General features: G+C 37.6%; 2 protein-coding genes across 2 annotated transcripts in view; one reads left to right on the forward strand and one right to left on the reverse strand.

Annotated features, from left to right (window-relative positions):
* Positions 1 to 18,720, reverse strand: part of RSPH14 (radial spoke head 14 homolog) — an 86,674-nt gene that overhangs the window by 35,058 nt on the left and 32,896 nt on the right. The window lies entirely within an intron of this gene.
* Positions 8,953 to 18,720, forward strand: part of GNAZ (G protein subunit alpha z) — a 31,464-nt gene continuing 21,696 nt past the window's right edge. Inside the window, exon 1 of the mRNA XM_009983366.2 lies at positions 8,953 to 9,675. Coding sequence (XP_009981668.1) covers positions 8,953 to 9,675 — 723 coding nt within the window. The remainder of the gene's footprint in view (positions 9,676 to 18,720) is intronic.

The raw sequence follows: 18,720 nt of genomic DNA on the forward strand, positions 1-18,720 counted from the left end.
CTGCACACCCGCTGTTAGACCCACTGTAATATACTTGTAATATTTCATTCTTTATGGAAGTCTAAAGGTCACCTCTAAAACGACTGCTGTGGGAGATTCTGGTCTGTCTTAAATCACTATGAAACACAGACAACTCCATATGCAGTCGCTGACTGCTCTGGATTTTCAGCAACACAATTCAATAGAGCTGTGGTATTTTTGGCTCTGTTCAAGAATCAGTCAGCATTATCTACTGGTTGTGCTGATGCTTCTTCTCACTGTTTCACACTAGTTTGTGCACGTTGCTAAAACAGGTTGTGATTTCAATACCTACCAAGTATTTAGGTATTAATGTGTTACAGGATTTATTTTCTGAAGTAAGTGGGGTGTGCATAGTTAAAAGAAAAATAACTAATAGGTTCTTGTATTCTGCTCTGGTCTGGATTTTAGCTGAGTTGGTGCAAACTTCAATGTCACCAACTAAAGATCAAAACTTGTCTTTATAAAAGCAGAGGCTGAATGCTCGGTTTAAAAGGAATACTTTGTTTTCACTATTGGTGCTTATGTTTCTCTAAAGCTTGGATCGAGTCTATGTGCTAAATTTTGACTGGGTGATACAGAAGTAACAACTTGTATTTTGATACTGCTGAAGTATTTTGGATGTTTCTTAAACAATAGACAAAGATGTGATGTTTAAACTTATTAATATAATTTGTCACTGCAGAAAATCTATTCTGTTATGTATCAGTTACATCTAGATTACATACTGATAGGTCCATGACTACATGTAAGAGCAGCAAGTCATTTCCTTTGGGTTCTCCACTGTTTCTTTGTAGAACCTCCTACTGACAGGTATCCCTAGGTGGCAATTCTAATAGCTGAGCTCAGGTTTCGCACTGCAGATCTTGAGTATTCCTATAAAATCACAGTGAGAATCAGCAGATGAGAACCTAATGGACCTACCAACTATCCTTCTGGAAAGTATGCTGGAAGCAGTTGTCTGTGGCTGGTAACGGTCAGTGCTGGTGATAATAATAATGTTAGGCCCTATTTCTTAAATAGGCATCCAGATGGATCAAGAGAAAAAAGATTACTTTTTCGATATTTGAATATATACAACACAGCTACGACTGAGGCTGATTAGATTTGAAAATGCAGTGCATTCCTGATAACAACCAGTGTATCAAGTTGGGCATCTAAGAAATGAAAATCACAAGCAGAGATCATCTTTGAAAAGATGGGCTTAAGAGAGTTAGTTAACATCACAAAGAACCAGCATGACAAAGAGGGGTGGACTTCGGTACTGTCCAGCCAAACATTCAGCTAATCAAATCTTGACGCTTCTTTCTTCGCTCACCTGACTAACAGAATATGCATCTTAACTGCTGTAACAAATAAACCACAACAGAGGACAGCTTTATGTTCTCTTGTTCCATTACTAGATCTGGCCCCCCCTTTGTTTTGGATGGGATTACAGTGCCTTACTATGTAATTAAAAGTTTTGCCATAACTTGTACGTACTTCTGAGTACTTGAATGTTCATCCTTAATATCTCTCTAAAATATCTTAAAATTTACAAAATTATATCTTTCAGCTCAAAGCCATTGCCCCTTGTCCTATCACTACATGCTCTTGCAAAAAGTCCCTCTCCAGCTTTCTTGGAGGCCCTTTAGGTACTGAAAGGCTGCTAGAAGGTCTCCCCGGAGTCTTCTCTTCTCTGGGCTCAACAACCCCAACTCTCTCAGTCTGTCTTCATAGCAGAGGTGCTCCAGCCCTCGAATCATCTTCGTGGCCTCCTCTGGACCTACTCCAATAGGTCAATGACCTCCTTATGTTGGGGGCCTAGAGCTGAATGCAGTACTCCAGGTGGGATCTCACAAGAGCAGAGGCAGAGAATCACCTCCCTTGACCTGCTGGCCACGCTTCTTTTGATACAGCCCAGGATACAATTTGCTTTCTGGGCTGCCAGCGCACATTGCCGGCTCGTGTTGAGCTTCTCATCCATCAGCACTCCCAAGTCCTTTTCCTCAGGGCTGCTCTCAATCCATTCTCTGCCCAGCCTGTACTTGTGCTTGGGATTGCCCTGACCCATGTGCAGGACCTTGCACTTGGCCTTGTTGAACTTCATGAGGTTCGCACAGGGCCACCTCTCAAGCCTTTCCTTTCTCTTCTTTCAGATTTCAATCATTGATGATAGTAATGTCTGTGGCCACTGTTTTAAAACACTTTATTCTGAAATAATTGCACCTTAATCACCATATGTTAAACAATAAACTAACTTATGTGAAATTATTTCAACCTTGTCTGGGACTCTTTCTGACTGCTTTCCTGGATTCAAAAATCTGAACCAATTTCCCCTTTCCTTATTAGCCTCAGTTTCTCTGTCAAAAAAAAAAAAAAAAAAAGTGATGTCTGCCTAGTAGAATGCTTGACTTCCTCAGTAAACTACCTTGGGTATTTCCTGATATATTGTACTCCCTCATGTCTTTTTCTCTTTTGTTATTAGCGTAAGGAATGATTGAAAGTTAAAACCTGCAAAAATTAGGTTTTGTTAAAGTACTGGAATCCTCTGTGGATGTGTATAACCATTAGACATTGATTATGTTAGGTTAGCTTACACTTGTAGTCTTAGACGTGGGGTGTGCTGCTTCTTGCTAGATTTGCTTGTGTTTGTTTTTACACAGCAAAGTGCTCAAAGAGGCAGGTCCACTACCTCTAAACTTTCAGATAAGTAATGAAAAGAAGTAATGAATCAGAACCAATAAGCTCAGAAAATACAGCTTGGGTAAGGTTTTGTTTTCTTCCTCCGGTAGTGTATGGTCTGTAATACTGAATAGAATATCAGTCCTGAATTAACCAAGATTGCCGGCACCTACAGCTAAAACTTTTGTGGAAAATTTGCTGCAACCTTTTGAACTTTATTTTACTTGCTTAAATTAGACACTACTCGGGAAAAATTGTATGTGTCATCTGGCTATGAGGATGGAAATACTGTAAAGAGCTGAATAAGATTAGGCTCCTAAATTTCTGTGTGTGGGGGCTGGTGGTGGTGAAGCCAAATTATTAGACTACTGGTACCACTTGCATTTGAGGAAGAAAATAGCGTTGTGTCTATGATGCCAGCTGAATTTCCTGCCGTTGGCAGCGTACTGCGTGCTGCGAGCCTTAGTAACATGCAGTAACGGCCGTCGGCTTTGTCGTCAGCCTAGGAGCCAGCTCCTTCCAATAAAACCTTGGAGGGGGATGTCTTTAAAGGCAGATTCTGTAACACTGCATTCCATGATAACCTGCTAGTAGCTAATGCAATAAGGGACAATACTCAGATCTTTCCTTAGGGAAATTTTTACAATTGAATTATGTGGTTGTAGTGTGATTCTCCTTCCTTCCTCCCTCCCTCCCTCTCTCTTCACCACCCTCCCCGCCCCATTACTTGGGAACATGCTGAGACAAAGGGTAAGAATTTATGATTCCAAACACATGGATCAGTTTGAGCAAGACAGAAGTGATGGGTAGGGGTAAAGAGCAAGCCTGGGCATGAAATCAACAATAATGACTGGTTTTATTGGCCATAAAACTATGGGCAGAAGAACATGCTAGTTCTAAACAGCCTGCTTGGTTAAATGAGCTTCAACAGATTTATGTAATAAACCAGCACAGAATTTTGCTTAAGTAACCTTCCCACTCCAAAAATGAAGTTTTTGGCATTGCTCTTTGATAATCAAAATAGATCACTGTTAGCTCAGGATTTGGGGCATGTTAATTTTGTCTTGTGGGAAAAACTACCTGGTTTAGTCATGACAAGATAGCCTGTATATATAATCAGATTTAACAAATATATTTTCTTAACATTTTGAGCTGCTTTGATTGTCAGTAGAAGGCAGATGTATTAGTTTAGATGCACATATGCAGTATAATCTGGTCATTCAAGGAGTAAGATTTTTTTTTTCTAAACAAAGTTTAGAGGGAAATGTGCACAATGAAAGGAAGCAGTAGGGCTTTCCAATAGAGTAACTGCAAAGACTTTTATCTCATTAGAAACTTACAGCCATGAAACACTTGCATTTTTAATATGAAATATGATCTAAAAAACGCAGAATGAATTCCTAGACTCCCTTATTTTACTGTATTCTGAGTGTGTTGCAAGAAAAAGTAAAATTGGTCTGAGGAAATTCATCTTTATGTAGCCAGGACAGTAAAATGTAGTGACATGATAGTTTGTAAAGTTATTCTTTTTCTGAACTTTAAAAAGCAGCAACTATGAACAAGGAAGATGCTTTTCAGTGTATGTGGGAAAACTTATTTAAATAAATCAAAATTTCTTACTCTAGAGAACTACTTGAAAATAATATCTACTACTCTGCTTTACAAAGCAATAATATAATCACCTTGTATTCCTACTTGAAATAGTGATATACAAATATCATTGCAATATATGCAATAGGGATGACTAGAAGGCAAAAAAAAATGGAAATTCAATAGTTTAAACCCATTTACATGGTGTTTACATACTCCTGGTCTTCTCTACAATGAGGAGGTGCTACTCTCTCCTTTTCTGTGTTTAACTATTCTGCTTGCTATTCATTAATAAGTTTATATGTAAAACACTGTGGGATATGAAAGATGCATCTGAATGTGTTGTGGAAACATGCAATAGGAAATACTCTACAGAATGTATAAGCTGTCTGAAAAGAGTAATTTTTTCTTGAAAATGTCTTTCTAACAAACTCTGTCATAACTAATTGTTGAGGGCAATAAATAAAGCTTAAAAAAGATCTGCTTGTTTTTTATGGGCATAAAATCTCCAGATTTATTGTAAGTACTGATGCATTTTGGAAGGAATGTCTATTCTCCTGTTTCTTGTGTCTAGCAAGCTACATTTTTTCAGGATGAAACTTGAATAAAGAGATGAGAGGGACTCCTGTATGTGTATCTTGCAAAATTTTTCATCTTTGATCACTGAGATGTGTAGAAAACGTCACAAAGAGTTCAACCAGTGGTCTTATCAGTGACATGCAAATGGAGCCTCTGATGAGGAGGACTTAAAGGAAAACTAGTTTTAAATGTTCTGAACGTGCTGGAATAAGCATGATTAATGGAGCCAACTCTAATTTTTATATAATTAAAAAAATTATTTGGCCTGATATCTAATATGGTAATTTCATTCTGTGTGGCTCGAAAGTTACTCGTTTATGAAACAGCTTCCTCAACTCTTATTTTTCATCTTCTATGACCACTGGAAAAAGCCATTTGAAGAAAGTATAACTCCTCATTTTGGAGGGCTTTCCTTTCTACATCTTTGATACATTGGAGTAAGTAAAGTTGTGCTAATTACTTCTATTATGCTCTATTAATATGTATGCTACTAATTTGATTTTCTGCTGATTAATCTGTTCTTCATGTGCTAATGTCCTTCTGACGTGCAACGGGAAGTAAGATAAATGTAGCTGATATTAAGACTCTCTTGTAGAATTTTAGACAGGTAATAGCAATACACAGTGCGCTTGGGGCAAAGGATTCAGACATCTTTGAATTTAAGGTACCCAAAATGCTTAAAGTGCAAAGCCTGCTTATACGCTGTGGTCCATACAGGCAGGTAGAGGTGACTTGATGTACTGACTGGGTAACTAGTTTAGAACAACTGAGAATAAGATTGTCATGGGTAGTTTTTGGAATTGGTTACTGTAGAAGTCCTGTTCTAGTTAATTAATTTTATGCTTGTGGATTTGGGATGGATTTACAGGCAGGTGTTAGAGCACAGAAGTTAAAAGAATGAAGTGAGAAGACAGGTTTAAATAGGAGCAAGGAAGAAGAGAAGTTGAAATACTGTATAGAAGATCTTCAGAACTGAGTAAAAGCTGCTGTTCTGAAAACGCATATCACAGAATGTTAGGGATTGGAAGGGACTTCAAAGGATCATCTAGTCCAACCCCCCTGCTGGAGGAGGACCACCTAGATCAGATCACAAGAATGCATCCAGATGGATTTTGAACATCTCCAGAGAAGGAGATAATAATGTTCTGGGAATCTAAGGAAAGACAGGAACGAATGGGATATTGGAGCAACTTTAAACCAGTATACTTCATCTTTAAGGTCCCTTCCAATCCAAACCATTCTATGATTCTATGTGCTGTTTCTTCGAGCGTTCACTTTTTTTGAGGTCAACATTCCAGTTGTGGAATTTTGCAATTGTTTGCAATAATCGTCTATTCATCTTCTCCAACTAAAATATAATGCTCTCCTCAATACACGAGTACCAAGCCTGACCTATACTGAGTCATCTTGGTAGCTGTAATTTTATCTAGGTTTACATTGGTTCGACTATGTATCTCCCTTAAGCAGGGTTAGAGTTAGGAAGGGATTTATAACCCTTTTTCAGTACAGCAGCTGATGTAATTGTTCTTATCTATATATGCGAAGCCCCTGCCCTGAAGTCTCTATGCTGTCCTATATCTCAATTAACATTATTTAAAGGTTAGCTAAAATTATTATTTGATGTAATTAATTTCTACCATGGTGACAGCTACTGGGACGGTAAAGGAAGATCTCACTAAAATCCCTGGCTGATAATGACTTGGCAAGACAAAAACAATACTTGAAATTCTGAACAATAAAACAGTATCTTACAAAACATGTACTATTAAGTGTATATGCATTAATAAATATACATGTTACACATTAAAATAGTCATATAAATATAAGTTGGTATTTTTCAACCAAAGCAGTGTGGCTAAGTAGGAATGAGACCCACCCCATCCTGCCGTATATCTATGTAAGTGAATGTTATCCTCTGATGTAGGTGATGCGGGGAAAGGAAAAATACCTATTGGTAAATCCAGTGCTCCATTTCAAATACTTAATTATAGATTACTGTTTTGGAATGCTGAAATAGCTTTTGTCCACTTGCCTGATTTAAGCTGTGATGCTTAAGAAAGAGAGAAAGCAAACTACGTGAGGTTGCAGGTAGTTGTAGTTCAATTTCTTTTCTCACAAAAGGTAGATGTTCAACATCTGGCTTTGAATCATTCTATCCCTCTCCTGTTAGTGAGGAATCATCCTCTTCAATATGTGTTTTAATGCTTTGTCGCATCTACATTGAAATGCCAGTAAGTTCATGCAGGAAAAACTTCAAAAGACTTCTAGGGCAACTTTGAAAATGGAATTTCAGGGACTTATTCTCATTACAGTGTAGTGGAAGATATTTTCTTTAGTAGGCTCTGAAATTTTTCTTAAGCTTACCTCTGCAGGTATTTCAGTGACAGGTAGTTTAGTTTGTAAAAATACTCACTGAAGACCTTCTAGACACAAGTAAACAGACAGCAAGACAAGTGGGCTGGGGCCAGCATGTGATGAGGAACTGGAAGGCCTACCATCTGTGACAGGTAGCGACTTCTGCTGCCCACTGTGCTCAGAGCTTAGTGAGAGCAGCAAGCCCTTCCTAGAAAAAAGGCAAGTTGTCACCAATCAGCTACTAGTATTGTGTTTTCCCTCAGTGAGAGGTAACTGATTCCTGCTGTTGCCTTCTGCAGAGTTCCAACTAGTAGGCTTAACCCCTAATTTGGGAAACAGTAACTGCTCTAACAGTCACTGAAAGGCTGTCAGCCCTTGCTTGGAACTGCATTTCCTGTGCTTTTTGTGTGAAACACTCACCTTGCAGTCATTGTTCACTTCTACTGCGTCTCTGAATTTCCTGTAGTAAATATGGAAGAGAGGAGGCTTAATAACACCTAGCTTGGCTGTGGGAAGCAGCTAACGAGGTTTGTTGTAGTAGTGCATCTCTTTATTGATTAAGCAGGATGCGGGTAGCCTGTTTAACAGTGCTGTTCTCCAAGGGGAAAGAAGATCTGTTACTGTATTCTGCAAAGATCAGTAAATCTGCCTTTTATAAAATTGTGGAGCAGAGTTTATCACCTCCTTTTGCTTCTCAATTTAGTTATTTAGATTTTCAGTACGAACAAAATATGAAAGAAAACTCAGGAGGACATCTGTCTAAGTAAAGATATTGATATACATAGAGAGACCGGGAAAAGTAGTTGTGTTTTGTTTTCTACTTCAGGAAAACCAGCCAGAACAGGACTGTGCAGGAAAAGCACTGCCATAAGCTCTTGCTGAGGGAGAAACTGGGGCACAGCTCAGCACTGTTTGTTTTCATGTAGGTTTAGATAATAAAACACAGAAGGCTGAAAGGGAGATTTGATTTACTATTGTTCAGAAACCACATTTTTCTTAGGTCTGCAAGCTTCAGCTGTCCCTACGTTTTTGCTGAGGTTTTAAGTTTTTGCTTTTCTTTACATATTTTTCCATCTGTATTTTCTATTTGGGATAATAAAGTTTTAGAAGTCTAGAAGAGGAGGAGAAAGTAAGTGGCTTGCAGCAAGGAAGCGCAGTCTCTCATTTCATTCGTTTCTTTTCTTATTGGCAGGTGGAAAGCACAGATTTACAGAGCTGAACTGGATCAGCTGAAGAAGTGGGGGAAGAGAAACGAAACAAGTACAGCACCATTGAAAAGAGCTTCAGCTTTATCTAGCAGCATCACCACAGCAACCGGAAAATACAATTAAAAGACAAGGGCTAGAGCAGAGAAGGTGAAAGTGTGGCTCCTTGCCTCTGGACAGAAGGCAGCAAAATAATTATGCCAAACAGAAAAGAGTATTTGATGGCTCCAGCCAAACTGTGGCAAAGGAAAGCATCCCTTCATTAACAGGAATGTGCCACTGTTTATGCACTGGAAAGGGGAGTGCCATGAGATCTACTGAAGAGACTATTTCTGTGGTTGCATATCTACATGTGTTTGCAGCCCTGCTGGGACTGAATTAGGTGGTACAGGCATCTTGGACCATCACGTATTGGATAGCGACTTTTTTTTTTCATTCAAGGTGTACCTGGCACTAGAACTGAAAGACACCACAGATCTTTTTCAGAGACGCAGAGTGAGACAATCTCCAACTTTTCCCTTCCGTAACTGCCTGCTATACCATGGGATGTCGGCAAAGCTCTGAGGAGAAAGAGGCAGCGCGGCGGTCCCGTAGGATTGACCGCCACCTGCGCTCTGAAAGCCAGAGACAGCGAAGAGAGATTAAGCTCCTTCTCCTGGGTACCAGCAATTCTGGGAAGAGCACTATTGTAAAGCAGATGAAAATCATCCATAGTGGTGGCTTTAACTTGGAGGCTTGCAAGGAATACAAACCTCTGATTATCTATAATGCAATTGACTCCCTCACACGTATCATTCGGGCTCTGGCCACCCTTAAGATAGAATTCCACAACCCTGACAGAGCATATGATGCCGTGCAGCTTTTTGCCCTGACGGGCCCAGCCGAGAGCAAAGGCGAGATTACCCCCGAGCTTCTGGGAGTCATGAAACGGCTCTGGGCAGACCCTGGTGTGCAGGAGTGCTTTTGCCGCTCCAATGAGTACCACCTAGAGGATAATGCTGCATACTACTTAAATGACCTGGAAAGGATTGCAGCACTGGACTACATCCCTACAGTGGAAGATATTCTGCGTTCTCGGGACATGACCACGGGGATTGTAGAAAATAAGTTCACCTTCAAAGAGCTGACTTTCAAAATGGTGGATGTGGGTGGACAGAGATCTGAACGCAAAAAATGGATCCACTGCTTCGAGGGGGTTACAGCAATAATTTTCTGTGTGGAGCTGAGTGGATATGACTTGAAGCTGTATGAAGATAACCAGACAGTAAGTGCACCTTCTGTTCCTTCCTCTCCTCCTTCCTCTTCCTTTCCTTCTCCCCAGGGTTTGCCCTTACAACATCCCATGCATGTAGGAAAGAGGTTCTTGAAGTGTCACTTTATACAATCTCTTATTATTATTGGTACAGTGATGTGAAATTATTTCCAGTCATTTGTACTTTTAATTCTGTTGTTGATATTTTTGGTTGCTAATAAGGGTTTCTTTATGAAGATTTTTCCTATTAGAAGGGAGCTGAGTGATAAATTTGAGAAGCAATTATACTTAGGTTTGAACCAAGACTATAAAATAGTTTCCAAAAATATTTCCTTTGTTTTACAAGCCTGCATTATATGGTTGAATCCGTTTTGCGTGCACTTGCTATGGTTTCTCAAGGAAAAAAACACTTATAGTCAAGAACATTAATCTAAGCTGAATTTTGATAAAACTTTTCAGAAATACTTGCATTTTACTGCAAATGAAACACTCATTATGGGTACTAAACCTTTCACAAAGATTTTTCTTATTAGAAGGCAGCTAAGTGACAAGTTTGAGAAGCAATTATACTAGATCATGAGAAATATCAGACCAGAGAAATTTATTTTAAGGGGAAAAAAAAAAAAGAAATTGCTACCTAATTTTTAGTAGCTTTGTCAGCTTTGTCTAGATCTTTCTGTCATGCCTCCATCGTTATCTCAACATGTCTGAGGCTATTCTGTGAGTAGGGAATTCTCTCTTAAATGATTTTGCAAGGATATGATATTTCAAATAATCTTTGTCAGCACTGCTTGAGTTGGCCTTTTTTTTTGTTGGTATAGCTTATCACACATATAATATTTCCCTATTCTTATATTCTGCAGTGATTTTTACAGCTTATCCACTGCACTTCCAATTTTTTCTCTGTACTTCGCTAACTGATTCACCATTCACTATCCTACACATGGACTTATGCTTCATTATCTAGAGATTCTTGTCTTGGCATTACTGCCTTCCTGTTGTAACCGATTTTTATGTCTGACTTTTGTTTATTAACCTTCTCTTGGCATGACAGAAGCATTGCCCCTAATTCTTTCTCTTCATTTTCAGAGACACTAGGAAAAGCATCTCTATATCTAGACCTTGACTAAGAGTTAGTTGGTTTCTTGCAATTCTTTAGTCTTTTCCTGCCTTGCTTTTCAGATTTAAAAATCAAAAAGAACTATCCCAAAGGGAAAAAATACATTAATATACTCTGAAAAATCATTATGGACATTGATTTTGAGTCCAGTATCTAGAATCAAGTGAAGTAAGCGTATGGGTTATTTCAGAGTGACATTGAAGCCCACTGTTATGTAGTGTTTTAACAGCCGGGAGGGCTAATCTCCTATGATCTCTTTTTATCCCTTTTCTACAATCTCATGTTCCTTGGTGCTACTGCTTATAGAGGGTGCTCAGCATTGAAATTCAGACTTTTATGATTCCTTCCATGTGTATGCAACTGCTGTCCAATTATTTGACCATCTATAAAATTAAATTCTGCAGACACATTTTTATGATCTGTAGAGAAATTAGAATACAGATGAAATATGTGAGAACAGTCATCTTCCTGAAACTCCCACTTATGTGGCAAAAAGGAAAGGGAGACTAAGAGTGTTTCAGGGGGGAACCTGACTGCATAATCGTAAAGAACAGGTTACCTTTGACCTATCTTTCCTTGGCCATTATGCTGTATCCAAACATACATCCATAATTTTACTGTGCAGAGATGGCATGTTCCACGTGTGCTGAATACACAATATAGTGTTAAACGGCTCCAACAGCCGAACTATGACAAGTACCTACACTGGTAGATCACTCGGACTGCAACACTGAGACTGCTGCTCGTGAAAAAAGCCCTGCAAATAACAGTGTTGCTGAGTTTAAAATGCTTCCTGATGCAGTACCTATGGTGAAGACAACTATGAAATAAAACTAGTCCATTGCCAAACGTAACTTACTGCTTGACGGGGCGTGTAAGAATCTGGCTGACTTATAAATTATGAAAGTTGAGCAAATGATCTATATGAATATGATTAACTTCCATGCTTCCTGTTGACAGACGTGGATAAATGCTATGCATGAGCTCTGCCTCTGTTGATGATGTGTTAAAATAATGATTGATAAAGACGGTAAAAATTGAGGGGAAAATGAGCTAGTTCTGCACACTGGTTAGGTCCTGAATACAGCGACCTCATGAAGTCTGTTCAGGCTGAGTATTGTAGTGGCACCAATGTGCAGAAGGGAGAACAAAAATAATGGCCTAACTATCAGCTGCCTGGACAATTTTTCTGTTCGTAATTTTAAGACAGAAAATAAGTTAAACTTTATACTGCCTGGAAACAAATGAGAGAAGGGGAAGACAAAGGGCTTTTGTCTTTCTCCTGCTATGCTTCATTCTGGGTAACATCACTTGCAGAGACAAAATCACCCGAGTTAACAGTTTGTAGATGTGGCCAAACCAATATTTAGATTTGTCTATTCAAAATATGATACTTAGCTGTTTACTAAAGAGCAAGATGGGGAAAACTATACTTCTTCACTTTTGTTTTTTTACCTCCATCTTATGCATTTTCCTATGTCACTCTCTATAACAGTATTTTCCCCGCTTATCTAGGGTTATCTGCAAATGTGATCTGTGTCTGTTTTCATTTCCACAGTCTTACACATTTTTTCTACTTAACATGTAACAAATACAGCTTTATCTTTCCATGCACGTAGTTAGTATGACTCAACTAGGTATCAGCTGCCTCTTCTTTTGACACAGTTGCAAAATCGGTTTGTACAATACCTTTGGAATGCTATTGACTTCTAATAAGATTATTATTCCAGACCAGCATTCTGAGAAGGTTGCTTTAGGGTTTTGGATTTCTTCTCTATTACATCAGATAAATTACTTGTCATAGTTTTCATGGTCCTTAGCAGCTGATTGACCCATTCTATCTTTTATTACGTATTGAGATGTCAACTCTGGGTTTTGATAATGTTAAATTATCAAGTAATCATTTTTTTGCCTTCTTACATGTTGTATCCTGCACTTAGGAGGAGTTTCTTGTTAATATCTAAATGTCTCATCTTTATTTAAATTTCTCCTTAAATTAACGTGTATGAGAATGTTAAATAATTTGTATTCTCTCATGTTAGTATTCCTGTCTCTCACCCTGAAAAGGAGTCTTGCAGTTTCTTTGCAAGTCTCTCCATCTGTCTATCTGTATACACTCAGTTTTGTGTTTCACACCTGCTATACATTCTGATGGATATTTTTATTGTATGATGTATGGCTGCAACAGGGCTCTAGAGCATTAGATTCTTCAAAGACACAATAATAAAGTAAATATTGAAATAAGTTAAACAGAAATGTATGATTGAGAATTCCTGAGGTCAGTAGTTGCAACAGATTCACATGGTGCAGGAGTTAAACAAAGGTTGTTTGCATGTTTGCTTTTTCTAAAAATGACACTAGTTCAATAATTTTATAAATATGAATGCTAAAGGAAAATTAGTTGCAGGTAACTTAAGGTTTAGATAACTTTTATTCTCTTTCTTACAGCCAATGCAAGTGAATGGAAAAATGAAATTGTGGCCTTTTTTGAGGCTATTTTTTTTTAGTATAGCATCTTGTTAAAAGGGAGATGCAGATGAAAAAGACAAAATGCTGCAGTAAACAGTTGAGACTGCAGTAGGCTTTGTGCAAAACAAACCACTGGGGTCATAACAGAACCTTTCAATTATATAATCATCATTTACCTGGAAAGCCCTCTCTCATAGAGTAATTATATGAATTTTGAACAGAAATCCTGTCTCTGCCAAGGAAATTTTTTACCAAGTAAACTTTTAACTTTTCTTTTCCTTTTTTTTCTTTTTCTTTTTTTTTTTTCCCTTGAAATCAAATACTTAAGGAGCTTATTTGCCTTTCCTGATATTGCAGCTTTTTGAGAGTACAGTGTATTAAAACTCCTTTCTGGCATGCAGCTGTTTTCCTGCAATACTAATAATAAGAGTCATGACAGAGGGGAAACTGAGATGTTGTTACAGCCCTTTTAGCATCTGTTATTATCAGCGGTAAAAAAAATAAGAAAACCCAAACAAACATATCGGCAAATATCTTTCTGCCAAACTAAGTCTCTTGGAAATCTGGGAAAAAGATTGACTTAAACTGTTCAGGTGCTCTCATTTTTTATGAAGCCTTTCCATTTCAAGATATTCCGTAGCAAACTTTGTGTGGGAGCAAAGCCTAGATGACTTCAGCGTTCATGTGTAATCTTTCAGCACTGCAAATGAAATTCTAGCCTTGCCTTTTTTCACTTAAGAAAGTAATATATATATTTCCTTACCGAAGTTTAATTTTATATAGTGATATAGCAAGATTCCAGCCTGAAGACTTGTATCCAGGCATATATCTTCTAAAATATGTAAATATTAGTAAAATAATGAATATATTTTATGTTTTTAATATGTTTTACTTCTGTTTGATAAAGATATGTAGGCTTCTTATTTGAACTTCACAAGAAACTAAACATAACTCTTAAATGATATACTATGAGAAACATCAATGATATATACACAGTTTGGAAATTCACTTGACTGTTGAAAGGAGCCAAGATCCCTCTGAAGCTCAATGTCAGGAATAGACTAAGGAGGGTTATGTTCAGAACACTTCTAGAATCCATCAAGTGGGTAGAGAAGTGTTGATATCATCGCTCATAATACTGAGAGATGTTGTCTAGTTAACAATCACAGGAAACAGGAACACGTCAATACCAAAAAAAAACCCCAAACCAACTCTCTGTGGTATGACAACCCTGGAGAGAGTATTGGAGTAGTTTTGGTGGTGGTGGATTTTTCAGAACTTCGTTCCATTATTACAAGTCCATATATTAGGTAAATATCTTCTATAATTCCCCGCTCCCCTAGTAATACAAGTGTAGTTTGGCATGCACCTGAGCTTTCTATGCTGTTGGGATGGCAATCCAAAGAAACCCTGTAGGACGTTAGAACACTTCTTCAGTATGTAGTTCCAATACATATTTTTCAGCGTATTCAAAATCCTCACTAACTCAGAAGACAGCTGGCTTTGATTGATAACATAAAAGCCACAACTAATGGGAATTTATTCACATGCCTTATTCCTAATGTGTCAATTTAGAAGACTCCTTAGCTTAGAAGAGCAGAGATGTCAGACATAGCTCTTCTACCTGTGAATGTAGAAAGACACTGCAACCTGGAATGGAGGCTGATGGAATCTGTGGTTGCTGTTGTTTGGTGGAGTTGCTACCTTACTGTTTAGAGAGCAAGAAAACAAAAGATTTTTGGTTGGTTGGTTGGTTTTGTTGTGTGTGGGGTTTTTTTTGGGTTTTTTTTTGGTTTGGTTTGGTTTTTTTCAGTGGCAGCAAACAGTCAGTGTCCTTCCTCTCTTCTTAGAGATGACAATTCTGGACTTGTGCTGAAGGCCTTTACTGTGTATTTGTAGTAAGCTTTATGTGTTCCCAAGATTGACTGGCTTTACTGGACATGTGCAGTATACGCATTCTCTTTGTGCACAGTGCTCAATGATTAATAGATGGGGACTTCTCCGCTGGCATACAGAAAATTAATTTCTAAACATTATTTTAAGAACCAAGGATATTGAATGATATATGTAGCTAAGATGATCAGAACAAGGTGAAGGTAGCTCAGCACCACACAATATATAGTGAAATTATGGACCTTGCTGCCTGTGTTGCGGTACCAAAACTCTGCACAAGTTTAGAAGGAACGGAAAAATGTATAAAACAAAAATATATCGAGACCTATTAAATGTCAAGATAGTGCTTTTGATGTGGAAGTTCTGAGTTCAGATCTTGAGAAGCATGGATAAAATACTAGAGAAGTATTTGTATTTCCCTAAATCTTAATTTTCTTCCTCTCTCCAAATTAGCTATTACTAGCCAGTGTAAGACGGGATTTTGAGTTAGATGGGTCTTTGTCTTGGAAGGCTGGGTTTTGTGGTGGTGTTTGTTGTTTTTTTTCTTATGAAAAGTTATGGATGAGACAGTGTATGCATGTGCCATGAATTTTCTTTTCTCTCTCTCTTCTTTTTTTTTTTAAATTTTGTGCTGCCGAGGCTCAATACTCAAGCCTGCGTCTTGGGATAGATTTTTCAGTATCAAAATGCATTTTTTAAAGCTATTAATAGGCTTAGTTAAATTTTGAACCTGTCAACCAATGACAGTGTCCCCTGATTATACTTCAAAATTAGCACACACTGAATAACTTCTCTACTCCAATTAATTCAGTTCTCTAACTCCTGTTACTTATTCTTTTTAGATATTTAATCTTGATACTGTCCTTTCTTTACATTATTGAACTGACTGAAACAACTTGCTTTCAAAATATACAGTCCAGTCATTCATTCTCTGTGTACTTTCCCTCATTATTTACTGATTGGTTGTATTTTACTTTACAAATAGGAACCAACCTCCAGCCATTTATTGTCAATAGAAATAAATTATTGATAATAGTTTAACACAATTTAGCACAAAATGCATGTAACAGAAGTAGCATCTTTAGAAGAAATCCTTTAACCCACCACTTCTGGTGAGAAAGCTTATGACTAAACTAATTTTATAGAATAATATGATGGTATGTCATACATATGCTACATTTACTTCAGGACAGCCTGGCCCTGAGCATTTTTTTTTTTTTTTTTTTTTAGGATCCTTCCAGTTTAACAACCTTATGTTCTCTTCTTCTGCTGTTTCCCTAGCAACATGGGCATGGTAGAGCGTCATATCAGTTGACAATGAGCTTTGCTTCAGTTGTGTCCTGCCAAAGCTAGCAGTGTTTCTAGCAATCTGACTTTCTCACTGTGACATAGCAATGAGAGTTTCTTTCCATTAATATTTGCCAAAATCAGTTTGAATTCCATTGGTGTAAATGTTTATGCAGTTGTGTCCTGATAATACTGGCTGAGGATGTCATTAGGCTTGTCAGAGTAGACAAATTTTTACAATGTTTTTAGTATTAGATGTAGTCCAATAGTATGAATTCTCCTGGCAGTGATACAGAAAGGGATGGTTCTAATAGCAGCTTGTACTGTGCCTTCGCTGTTCCTCCATAGATCAAATGAAAGCAGTAATTAGAAATAAATAAATAAAACCCCAACGACCCATACATAGAAAAAGGAAAACAATCAGAATAAATTGGAAATGTGAGAGGATGATAAAGGAGGTTAAAGATATGTTAAAAAAAATAAAATGAAAGGCTGACAAAACTAAATGCAGAGTAGCTGTGCCTAAAAAGCCCTGGAGGCAGTGTTCTGCAGAGCATCTGGCTGTCATTGCTATCCAGAAATCCAGATTGAAGCTTACAGCATTAAAGAAGGTTTCAAAAGGTTAATTTATTTTGTTTAGCTGAAAAGATTGCTAATTACCTGCTTAGTGTTATAAGTACCTGAAGGAGCAAAAATTGCTTGATGTTTAAAGAAACACATAATCTAATGGAGAGAGGCAAAATAAGAACAAATGGCTAGAAGCTAGGGCAGATAAATACCAACTTGAAATAGCCTTTTTTGTTTGTCTTGGGTTCTTTTTTGGTTGTGGATTTTGTTTTTTTTTTTTTTTAGGAAGGAGGCTGAACCCGTTGAACCAGCTTTTCTGAAAGACAGAGTTTAGTCAAACAGCCATCATCAGCCACAAGTGACTAGGCTTAGGATAGGGAAAACCCAATAGATGTAAATGACCAAAGCTGTGGTAAATGGAAGCTAGACTAAAAGATCCAAGGATCATGATACCCTCAGTTTAATATTTATCTATACAGAAATAAAATAAAAGTCCACATTACAATCTTTTGTCATTTTATAAATTAAATAACGCATTCCTGTTAAATCCTCCCATTTTAAGATCTCCCATCCTGATAAAACAATTCTGTGTGGGGACTGGTTTTTGGTTTTGTTTGGTTTTGGTTTTCTTTTTTCTTTGAAGCAGCATAGAATATGGAAAGCAGAATTACATGCGTTTGGTGAAATGCATATTGAATCCATATATTAGATTATATAAACCTGCTGAGATTACCTATAAACACAACACTTAGGAAGAAAGAGAGGTCTCATGCTCTCCCTCCTGTTTGTTCAACTCTTCAGTCAGCTACTGCTACGTCTTCTGTGTGCTTCTACTCATTACTTGTGCCAGCTCTACTGTTCTTTGGGCCCTTTGCTAAACAGATAAAACTCACCAACCTATCAGAAAATTATCCAGTATTTCAGCGTGGTTGATTTTCTGCTAGAATCCTGAGTATATCACTCATAGAGGAGTCCAGTGAGTTCTAGATCTGTGGAAGGCAAACAGCAGGATCCCATGCCCAGAAGCAGAGGAAAATCAAAAGGTAGATGAGCCAGACTTTCCCATTTTGATATATACACCGCTAGAGCAGCTAAAGTAATCCTATAGAACTAAACCTTACTATAAGATTTGTTATCTATGTATTTGGGAAATAAAAGTAGGAAAGTTACACTATTGTAGTTACGTGGAAGAAATCACAAACTTCTGTCTCTGCATTTCACCAAACACTAGGTTTTATGAGCTACTCAGGGCATTATTACCAGATGCTGTTAATGTCACCCACTGCTTTTCATTTTCTTCTGTAAAAGTCAGAGCATAGGGCAATAGGATATAAATAATTTCTACTCTAAATGCAGTCACTTTAAATACTAGAATCATAGGGGTTTTGTGACAGAAATTAGATTCTCAGTCAATTTCTGCTATATTTTTCCAGGGATGAAATGGATCAGGGATACACGGTAGGATGCAATTAAATTTAATTCTTACTTCTATTCTTGCCTTCTCCTTCATTCCAGTACTTATTAGTAGTTACTTTTTGACCTTTTTTTTTATGTTACAATGTTTATCACAGCGAATTATTCACCATCTTAGAAGATGAGAAAACGATTCAGAGATAAGAAATTAAAAGCTTGTGCTTGATAGAAGTATAAGAGAAATTGCCAGAAGTACTGAACTTTGTAAACTCCCAAAGGAGATGCTAGAACAATCAGCTATGATTTTT

Source organism: Tauraco erythrolophus, chromosome 19 (genome assembly GCF_009769465.1).
Source record: "Tauraco erythrolophus isolate bTauEry1 chromosome 19, bTauEry1.pri, whole genome shotgun sequence".
Taxonomy (NCBI): Eukaryota; Metazoa; Chordata; class Aves; order Musophagiformes; family Musophagidae; genus Tauraco; species Tauraco erythrolophus.